This window comes from Fukomys damarensis, unplaced genomic scaffold, assembly GCF_012274545.1.
Source record: "Fukomys damarensis isolate Sample0158 unplaced genomic scaffold, DMR_v1.0_HiC HiC_scaffold_15, whole genome shotgun sequence".
NCBI classification, from domain to species: Eukaryota; Metazoa; Chordata; class Mammalia; order Rodentia; family Bathyergidae; genus Fukomys; species Fukomys damarensis.
The window spans coordinates 66,926,657-66,937,191 of NW_022900927.1; the positions used below are offsets into that span (position 1 = coordinate 66,926,657).

General features: G+C 62.2%; 1 protein-coding gene across 1 annotated transcript in view; it reads left to right on the forward strand.

Annotated features, from left to right (window-relative positions):
- The window catches only part of Tom1 (target of myb1 membrane trafficking protein), a 21,290-nt gene extending 15,792 nt beyond the window's left edge, over positions 1 to 5,498 (forward strand). The window contains exons 9-15 of the mRNA XM_010615925.3: positions 536 to 569; positions 733 to 826; positions 1,434 to 1,554; positions 3,546 to 3,621; positions 4,389 to 4,448; positions 4,944 to 4,983; positions 5,061 to 5,498. Coding sequence (XP_010614227.1) covers positions 536 to 569; positions 733 to 826; positions 1,434 to 1,554; positions 3,546 to 3,621; positions 4,389 to 4,448; positions 4,944 to 4,983; positions 5,061 to 5,215 — 580 coding nt within the window. The 3' untranslated portion in view covers positions 5,216 to 5,498. The remainder of the gene's footprint in view (positions 1 to 535; positions 570 to 732; positions 827 to 1,433; positions 1,555 to 3,545; positions 3,622 to 4,388; positions 4,449 to 4,943; positions 4,984 to 5,060) is intronic.
- The last annotated feature ends 5,037 nt before the right edge of the window (positions 5,499 to 10,535 follow it).

The window sequence follows — 10,535 nt, forward strand, 5'->3', positions numbered from 1 at the left end:
GAGTGAAACCTGGCATAAAAAAACCAAAAAAAAAAAAAAATTCAAATGCATGTACTAGAATCCAAGCCCATTCCATGGAAGGTCCAGTTGGTGAGGTGCCCCCACTCCAGCCAGCCCAGAGAGAGCTGAGCCGCGGGCTGGGATCTCACTTTCTGTCCTGGCAGGAGCTGAACCGGACTTGCCGTGCCATGCAGCAGCGGGTCCTGGAGCTCATCCCACACATCTCCAACGAACAGCTAACAGAGGAGCTGCTCATGGTCAACGACAACCTTAACAACGTGTTTCTGCGCCACGAGCGGTGAGCCCCATACACCCTAACCTCCTCCTTCCTCCCTCGGACCCAGGCAGGCTGCCAGGGCTGTGCACCCTCGACCCTCACCCAGAGGGGCCCATGGCACCTGCTCCTCCCCTCAGGAGTGAAGGAGGGGCGCAGGTGTGCACGAGCCTCCGCCAGGCAGGGACGCGCATGTGCCATGAGACCTGCCACTCGGGACGCGTGGCACAGCCTGCCCCTGACGGAGTCTCTGCCTCACAGGTTTGAACGGTTCCGGACAGGCCAGACCGCCAAGGTAAAGGTGTGTAGTACGAAGGCTAGAGGGCAGGAGTCTTCTGACTTCGGGCACCCCAGGGTCCTGCCCCTGGGGCAGCTGAGCTCTGAGTGGAGGGAGAGAGGCTGCCGGCTGGCACATGGGCGGGGTTGCGGGTAGAAGGGTGACCATGTCCCTTCTCCAGACCCCCAGGGACACAGAGCCCGCCGACGACCTGATCAGCGTGGGTGCTGATGCCACAGCCACCAGCAGCCTGGAGTCCCAGCTGGCGGGGATGAGTAAGGATGGCAGCCTCCACACCTTGGGGCCCCGCCCAAGCCTTGCAGGTTGGGTGCTGCCCAGGAGCCCGTGGGCCTGAGCCCCTGCTCCTCTACAGTTGCCTAGAGACCGCACTCCGAGCACACTGTGGCCAGGCCTGGCCCAGCGTCTTGCTCTTGCTGTGGACCAGGCTGAGACCTGTGCTGGGCCCAGGGTCCTCTCCCTGCGCCCCAGCCTCCGTCTCCGCTAGCAGCGTCCCCTCTCACTGGGACTGGCTGTGACATTATCTGAACTCTAGCAGTTGATCCGGACTTGATACACTTCCTTTGGCAGTACTGGGACTTGCACTGAGTAACACCCCAGCTCTTTTATTTCGAGACAGGGCCCATTGAGTTGCTAAGTTGCCCGGGCTGAGTTTGAACTTCTGATCCTCCACCACACCCAGCTTGATACTCTGCTCCTCGACAAGTCACATCTGGTGTCTGCAGCAGATGCCACCTAGCATGTTCCCTGTCCCCTGACTCTCGGCCCGGGGGTGACTCCTCACCCCTTAGGCGGCTCCTGCACTGGCCTGGTGTGGGGACACGGGTGCAATGGGTGGTCTCACTGGCCCTTCTGTCTCCGCAGGCCTGGGCTCCAGCAGCGTGCGGGATGGGCTGCAGTCCCTGGAGCCCTCAGGGCACCCGGAAGATGAGTTTGACATGTTTGCACTGACACGGGGCAGCTCACTGGCCGACCAGCGGAAAGAGTGAGTGGCCCAGCCTGCCCAGTCGCCTGCGGGTGGAGTGCTAATCCCACGGGAGTCTGTCAGGGTCCCTGTGCCTGGCTGTGTGGCCACAGCAGGAAGAAAGGCACATGGCCTCAGAGCCCTGCCGTCAGGACAGACCATGCCCCCAGACACGCAGGGCAGGCAGAAGGTACTTGAGGACCAGAGCCTGGTCACTGCCCCCAGGCAAGCAGCTGGCATCTGGCAGCACAGTGTCTCGAGTGTCATCATCACCACCATCCTGTCCAGCCTTCACCCAGCCCCCAGAGCCAGGGACAGTGCCCAGGAAATCCTGGTGCTTGCTCTGGTGTGCCTTCTGCCCTGCAGCTGGGAAGCTGGGACCGCCCTTTGCACGAACAGGCTTCCAGTGCCAAGGCAGAGCTTCCACATGCGTGGCCAGGGGACCCCTATGATGATCCAGGGCTGCTTCTATGGCAAGGGACACTGCAGAATAGATGGAGGGTCCTCCTCCCACTCCTGTGTGCCCCCTCGGTGTCACTCCGGTCATTCAGGGACACTGGGTTCCTGCCTGCAGCTGCAAACTCAGGTGCAGCCTCACATGTGCAGGTCCTGGGCCCAGTGTGAGCTGCGCTCCTCTCCCCCGCACACTGCACACCAAGGCTAAGGAGTCCTCAGGGCTGGCCTGTCCCTGTCCCGGGCCCTGTGGCAGCACTGCTTGTACACAGTTCGAGCAGGGGGGTGGCGGGCGCTGGCTGCATGTCCCCCATTGAACAGTGTGCTGGACGAGGCACGGGCCTTGGACACCACATCGGGTCAGGAAGTGCAGGGAGAGGCACCCTGGCCCGCACAGGTGCCTGCACAGGGTGGGAAGGCAGCTGGTACCCTGAAGCGGCAGGAGGGGGTGAGGGAAGGGTTTCCTCCATCTTGGAAACTCCTTGGCCTGGCTGCCCGCCCTCGACACTGTCCCACCCCTCCTGCCAGGCGCTCCTCCCCATCCAGCCCGCTGGATCCAGGCAGCACTTTCCAGTGTGGGCTCCTGCGGTGCCATGGCCTGGCCCAGGGACTGTGTGCAGGGGGGGACAGTGAATCCAGAGGTGCAGGTTCTTCAGTCCGGGAGCGAAGGTTCTGAGTAGGTCTAGCTGGAGCCGCATTTGCCGTGTGCCCGGGACAGCTGCACCACACAGGGCGTTCAGACCTCCGGGACAAGGCGTGCTGTCAGGCGGCCTCCCTTCTCCACCAGCTCTCAGTGTGCAGGGGGCCCAGCATGGTCCTGCCGCAGTCAGCAGCCCACTCACCTCGCTGGGAGCCAGGGACAGGGATGAGCCAGCCATCGTGTTCATGGGAGGGGGTGACAGCCATGCTCCTGCCTGGGGGAGTGGGGTGTCCTCAGGGAGCTTGGGGACAGCCTGCTGCACCCACACGAGGTCGAGGTACCCCTTGACCATGCCGGGCTTCCCCTCCTCCACACCTCCCTGTAGCCATTGAGAGCCAGAACAGGACTCTTCTAGCATTGGGCCAAGGTTCTCGCTCCTCACTCCTGGATGCCCTTCTGCGGCCCTGTCTGGGCCTCCACCAGCGCACACCTCCCTCCCTGAGGACAGCCACGGGAGGGGCAGCCCAGTTCCGGGTGCCCGCAGTAGAGGCACTGACCTTCGGCGGCGGAACGGAGTCCCTCCCCCAGGTGCACTGCAGCAGAGCCCCGGTTGTGACGTCTCACAGTGGGGTAGTGCAGAAAGGGTCTCCGGAGACGCCTGCACAAGGATAGGGTGTGGAGCCCTGTCTGAGCTCCTCTGCTTGCCCAGCTCTGTATAGTCTCAGCGACCGGCCGCCTGTATCTGGTTCCAGCCAGGCCCTCCCTAAAGGCTCACAGCCTCTGCTGGTGCCTGTCCTGACACAGAGGCCACAGCTGGCCCTTCCTTCCATGTCAGGCAGGCCTGGCTCCATCCTCGCATCCCCTAGCAGGCCTGCAGTGTCGGGGCAGCCCCTGATGGCCTCTGCGGCCTGTGTTTCAGGGTCAAGTATGAAGCTCCCCAGACAACGGACGGCCTTGCTGGGGCCCTGGACGCCCGGCAGCAGAGCACTGGAGCAGTAAGCAGAGTCCCCACTCCCCCTGGGGCCCCAAAGGCAGGCAGGGCTTGAGTCAGACCTGGGATCCACCATTTAGCAGAGTACCCCAGGCTCGGCTCTGCAGCACGCCGCTCACTCTCCCCTGAGCTGCGCTGGGGCAGCACAGAGGAAGGCACTGCCCAAGGCGCACAGCATTCAGGCACGGGCCAGCTCTCCTGCTCCCATGCCTGCCTGCGAGCATTCTCATACAGCTCCACACACACACCTGCTGGGACGCTTCCTGCCTGGTGCTGGGAAGCAGCCCCTGCCCTGCCCAGCCCGGGACCACCTGGGCTCCTCAGGATGGAGAGGGACCCGCTCTATCTTCGAGACGGCGGCAGGTGCCCCCCACAGCTGGCTCTTGCCTACACCACCATGCACTGGGTGCCACTCTAGAAGCTGTCAGGGAAGGAGGCCCAGCCCTGCCCCTGGGAGGCAGTGATCATGGCAGAGTCCAAGCTCTGGAGAGCGCTGCCTGCTGAGACCACCGCCTGGCCTTCCGGGCCACCCACCGCTGCCCTCTAGGACCCTTGTACCTGCTGTCATGCAGTGAGCTTGGGGGGGTGCAGGACCTGGTGGCCTCTGGCCTTGGCACCAGCCCATTCCCTGATTGCAGCCCCTCGGCTCCATGGTGACCACAGGCCCTACCCAGGCAGTGAGGACCCCGTCCTTTCTCTGCGTGCGCCTCTGTGCACCCTCACGCACAGACTGGGCCCTGATCTCTCACCTCACCCTGCACTCCCCTCCAGATCCCCGCCACCCAGGCCTGCCTCATGGAGGACATTGAGCAGTGGCTGTCCACGGACGTGGTGAGTCGGGCACACCCCTGGCCCACCTGGAGACAGTCGCTGTGAGGCCAGGCTGGCGTGAGACGGGCAGTGCTGGGTCCCCTTTTCTGGCCCTCACCCAGCCTAGCTAGGGCACAGCACACTGCATGTGAGGTGCCCGCCGTTCTCGGGCACACCACAGTCGCCCGTGTCGCAGATCAAAAGCCAGGTGGCTGCATGGGGCTCTCTTCTTCCCTCGGGGAGGAGGCAGCAGGTGGCCCCCAGACCCCGCCCAGCCCCACTCCAGCTCTGGCACCACAGCTTGCTTCCTGGGCCATGCTGGGATCGGGGGTACACTGGGGCCCGCACCCAGCACCCTACCGAGTGAACTTTGTCTCCCACATGGTAACGAAAGGACCAGCCAAGGCATGGGGAGATCAAGGGACATGCAGCTCTGAGGGGGCCGAGTTTGGGCCAGCCGGGGTCAGCCCCACAGCCCAGTAGCCCAGTCTGTGACCCTGCCCTTCTGTGTCCTAGGGGAATGGCGCAGAGGAGCCCACGGGCGTCACCAGTGAAGGTAGTCACCCAGCCTGCCTGCCCACCCCGTTCCCGGGCCCAGCCCTGGCCTCCACCCACTGCCCTTTCCCCCAGCAGAGTTCGACAAGTTTCTGGAAGAACGGGCCAGAGCCGCCGACCGGCTGCCCAGCCTCACCAGCCCCTCGGCCACCAGGCCCCCCGGCCCCGCTGCAGGCGTGGTGCCGCACAAGAAGGCACAGGGGAAGGAGGAGGACACGCTGTTTGCCCTGTGAGCCGGCCAGGCTGCTCTGGGAGACTCCTCACCCTGACCTCAGTGCTGCTCCCCTCGGCCCCTGCCGCTCCTGCCTCCCCACCCCAAGCCGAGGGTGCCGGCACTGCCCTTCCCTGGTGCCAGCATAGGGCTGTGAGGGGCCGGCGCCCAGGTAGGAAGCTGCACGTGGAGCTCCCGCCGGAGGACAAGGCTTCGGGGACGCTCCTGCCACCGCCTCACCCCTCGTCCTAGGGACTCCTCCCTCTGGGCACCTGCTCCCCAAATAAAGACGGAAAGCTATCCGCCAGGCAGTTTGGGTACCGGCTGCACATTGCAGGACAAGGGAAGCCAGCGCCCCTGTGGGCAGTGCGCTCCTGGATCCTGGTGCTGTTGTCCCGTCTCTGGATGAGGACAGTGCCCTCCCGCAGCACGAGGCGAGCCGTACGGCCCCTGAGCCCCTGAGGTACCTCCTGGGAGAGGGGAGTCAGCGCTCAGCCTACGGAGGGCAGGTGGTGCCCCACCCTCCTCCAGCCTGATTCCACTCCGGCCCTCGATGGAGAAACTGAGTCTCAGGAGGCGGGGGCCAGGCTGGCCATGCCCTGCGCCCTTAGTTCCCAGAGACCGGGGCGGCGCGGGGAATTCAGCAGAGGCCTGGAGCCCCCGGTTGTCATGACGATGATGGCGCCCGCACTATGTTTCCAGGCTGGTTACCCGGCCTCCCTGTACCTCGGTTTCCCCGCGTGTGAGGGAAGCTGCTCCGGCCCCGCCCTCCAGGGTCCTTAGCTAGGAGTTGGGTCAATGCACCGGGAGACCACCAGGTGGCACCAGCGCCACCGCGCAGAGGTTGAGGCCGTCGCCAAGCCCAGCCCTGTTCCCTCGGCGCTCCGCCCTTCTGCTGTGGGCCCCTCCCGACTCCCGGGCTTGGGACATGGAGTTGGGGGTTCTGTGAGACCCAGCACCCTGATGCTCCTCAGGAGGGCGCTCTCTTCCAGTAGACATAACTTGGATATCACCCATCCCCCCCACCACTGCTTCTCCTCCTCCCTTGCCCCTCAGAGTCTAAGTTCCCCAGGTTGGGCTCACACCTGTGACCCTCCTGCCTCAGCCTTCCAGAGTGCTGGCTTGCTGCTCCTCTTCCCGTGCCCTCCTCCACACTCCCACTGTCTTTCCTTACTGAGGTCCCACTCAGTCCTCGGGGTCACTGGTCTGTTCTCCCCGAGTCCTGCTGTGGACCCCCTGCTCCAACACTCACACTGGGACAGGAAGTGAGGTCCACACCCTGCCATCCACATGATCATGCAGGGCCCGAAGGCCTGGGAGACGATGTGTCCTCCTGGCACTGGTGGCCAGCATCTCCTGTGACCTCAGTTCACCTCTAGTGCCTCAAGAGCTCCGCCCTCCAAGGTCCTGGATGTTGCTGTGATGTGGCTCTGGGGACAGAGCAGCAGTCAGGTTCACACTCTGCCAGGGGATTGTGGGCAAGGATGATGTCATGTCTTGGGGTGACCTGCCCCAAGCCCGGGCACCCACAGAATGTGTGCCAGGAGCCCTCAACCTGCTGGGAGGCACCAAGGTGCCGGGGCGCCGGCTGGGATGGCGCACTGCAGTCTGGGCCAAGCCTTTCCTGTCCCTCCGTTTCCCTGACTATTCAGCAAGAAGCCCGAGTCTCAGTTCTCGGCACCTCTGACTGCAGTCCTGGCCCTTTGACCCTGGAGCCCTAACCCCCCCAGAAGAGAACGAAACGCAGGAGGAAACCCTGCCAGATGAGGACAGGGGTGAGGGGACCCACGGCGGGAGCAAGTGCTGTCACCTGACACCAGCTCCTCCACCCAGGGGAAGCCCAAGGCGCAGAGCCCAGGGCCAGGGGAGGGTCGCACCTGAGCAGCTGCCACACCCCTGCCCCTGCCTACTGCAGTTCTGCCGCCCGTGTCGGAGGAGCTTGTGGTGCCCCTCCCGGGGGCAGAGCCTGCCCAGGGTGCAGACAACCGGAGTCCAGCCCAGCCCCACCTGTGCCCCAGCCCACCGTGCCTCACACGGTGCTGGCCAGTGCTTTCTGGCACTTGGGGGGCATTGTGCCCGTGGGTGTCACAGCCTGTCCCAGCAGACCCCGGGCAGCTCGCCAAGCGGAGGTCAGAGTAGAGGAAGAGGCTGGGCCAAGAGGCCGGGTCTGCCTTGTGCTCCCTCCTGGCAAGCAAGTCCTGGACCTCTAGGCCTGTTTCCCCACCGATGCCGGAAGCGGGTGGGCAAGCCCGTCCCCACAGTCCAGGGCACACCGTGCCTGGCTGCCTGGGAGCTGTGCAGTTCCCATGCCCGCCCTCCCGCCCAGCACCAGGGCAGGGCCAGGCACCTCTGCGGGTCACTAGGCACAGGGTTATGGAGTAGCTGAGGAAAGCCAGGTACAGCCCTGAGCATGCAACACACACACCTTTTCATTCAGGTATGCACGGCCAGGGCTCTGAGCTGCACCCTGGCCCTTGCAGCCTGTAATGAGTGGGTACAGCCCACGCCCTTCAGTACAATGACCAGAGTGCCAAGTGCACACCTGGCAACAAGTGGCGAGCAGCTGCGTTCACTGAGGATGACGGCAGCTGTGCTCAGGGCAAGTTCATCCCATCAAAACATAGGGCACAAGCCGGGCGTGGTGGCGCACGCCTGTAATCCCAGCACTCTGGAGGCTGAGGCAGGAGGATCTCTGGGAGTTTGAGACCAGCCTGGGCTACGTAGTGAGTTCCAGGTCAGACTCAACTACATGGTGAGACCCTGTCTCAAAAAACAAAACAAAAAGAAAATGTAGGGCACAGACAGAGAAGTGGGGCCAGGCCTGGGCATAGTGGTGCACTCCTGTAATCCCAGTACTCAGGAGGCCGAGACAGGAAGACTCCACGAGTTCAAGGCCACAGAGAGACCCTGTGTCAAACAAAAAGTGGTGCCGGGGTGACAAAAGCAAAACACTGCACAGAGGTCACAGTGTACAGAAGCAGGAGCCACACCCCCAAAACTCAGGCTTTCAGAATTTAAAGGACTTGCACCTCAGCCCAGGGCCTGCTTCTGAGTCTCTAGAAGTGATTCACAGGAATGACTGACAGGGTGCTGAGTCATCCGGGGCTGGTCCCAGAATTCACTCTGCTCTGGATTGCGTGCATGCCTGCGTGTAGTACACGGTCCCTTGATGAGGCGGGAGTAGGATGCAGGTGACTGCAGTCAGGCGAGGAGAACCAAGCCACCTGAGCCGTGGAGGCCTGAGTCCTTGTGACTCTCCTCCTCTCCTAGGACAGCGAGGGAGGCGGTGACTTCCTCGGCTGTGGGGTTTCTGACTGAAGCAGCCCCAGCCGGCCCTGTCACCCTCCTCACAGACAGGACACTGAGGCCCACATCCCCATGCCACACCCTCATCCCGGGGGCCTCCTGCCGGTCTGGGTTGGTTCTGCCCTGGCTGGTGGGAATGGAGCAGCGCCTTCTGTGTTGGGTCCCACATCCCGAGTTTCCCACCCTGGTCTTCAGCCACCACCCAGGCCAGCGCCAGTGCCGGCCCTGAATGCATCTCAGATGCCGCCAGCTTGCGGACCCTGTTTGCCCATCTCCCTGATGGGGACATCACCGTGCCTGAAAGTGCCACACGCAGTGACGGCAAGGCCTGCTGCAACCCGAAGCCCACTGGTGTCTCACAAAGCACCCACAATGGATTAACCCCAATACCGGGGCTCTACTTCAGAAAAGCAAGTCTGCTTTAGCATCTTTTGTCTTTAAAGCACGACACCATGCCATAGGTTCGTCTCCACTGACACAGCACCCAAGGGGACCGATGACTCCCCACCTCGTGGGGGACACCAAGGCCAGCAGCCAGGAGCTCAGCAGCAGAAGGCGCAGGGGTGCAGGGACAGGGTCTGAGCCGCAGCTCACTCCCCAGGGTGCGGGATGCACAGCAGGAGCAAATGGAGAGCCAGGCAGGAGGCCGACGCAAGAGGGCAGCAGTAACCTCCAGGCTGGCAGGCTACACAGCAAGACTGCCTCAAACACGGAAGAAAAGCAAGCAAACCAGGAGAAAAGCAACCCGCACAGCAGGGGCAGGTACCGGGGCACCTTCACCTTCTCTGCCTTGGGGCGTCTGCCTCAGGGACCTCCTAACCCAAAGGAGAGGGTAGAGGGGGACATGCTGGGCCACTGCTCGGGCCTCTCCACAGCCCTCACGTGGCGTCCTGTCCTGTGTCCTCTTGGCCCTGTCCAGGCCCAGGTCCTAGAGTCCTTATCAGAATGCCAGTCCCGGGGAGCGTGTGGGAATTAGTTTCTGGGAATTGAAACCAGGGCCTTTGAACTGAGCTACATTTTCATCGCCTTTTCAATTTTCGAGAGTCTTGCTAAGTCACTAAGTTGTCCAGGCTGAGCTGGAACTTGCCATCGTCCTGCCTCAGCCTCCCAGAACGCTGGGATGACAGACATGCTTACCACACGCATCGGCTTTAGTACAACCTCCTAGTAGCCTGAGGCCCTGGAGATCCTGTCTCAGAATGGGGCTGCGAGGGGCACAGTTCTGACTGTGGGAGACAGGGCTCCCTACCCATGCCCCAGCTACAGGACTTTGACGGGGCAGAGCTGCCTGGCCCACACAGGTTGCACTGATACATGGGACACTCCCTGGCACTGTCTCTCTCAAGACCCTGTCCTCCTTAATTAAATGTGAAGGCTGGGGATTTAGCTGAGTGTGGTGCTGCTGCCTGCCTTGCAAGGTCAAGGTAAAAAAAAAGTTAGGGGCTTGAGGTGCACCTCGAGTCCCTACGACTGATCCCCAGGGTCAAAAAAATCAACACAGCCAAGCGTGGTACATATCTGTAACCCAGGACTCAGGAGGCTGAGGCAGGAGGATCACCAAGAGTTTCAGGCCACCCTGGGCTACATAGTTTCAGAAATAAAAATAAAATTAAACTACATTTCGAGATTGCAGTAGGTATTACAGGGATAGAGAACCGTAGGCAGGGAGAGATGAGGGACCCCCCCCCAAGGAGTTCACACAGCTAGCAGAACAGGCTTAACCACCCGTGAAAAGCTGGCAGTCTGCAGTTGCGCCTCCTCTTCACGCTGTACCTACAAAGCTTAGTTGGCTAAGATCAAAAGGAAAAGAACCTTGACCCTGAGGTGTAAAAGGGCCCCCAGAAGACCCTTCCCTGGTGACTAGCCAAGTCAATCATTAATGAGCTAAGTCAATCATTAACCAATCAAGTAGGAGCACCCTCAGCCCAGAGAAAGGATTAGGCGCCCAAATACTATAAAACCAGCATCTTGAGCCCCCTTCAGCAGTGACTCCGTTTTGGAGCACCCCTGCCTGTGTCTCTGAGAGAAGGTAGCTG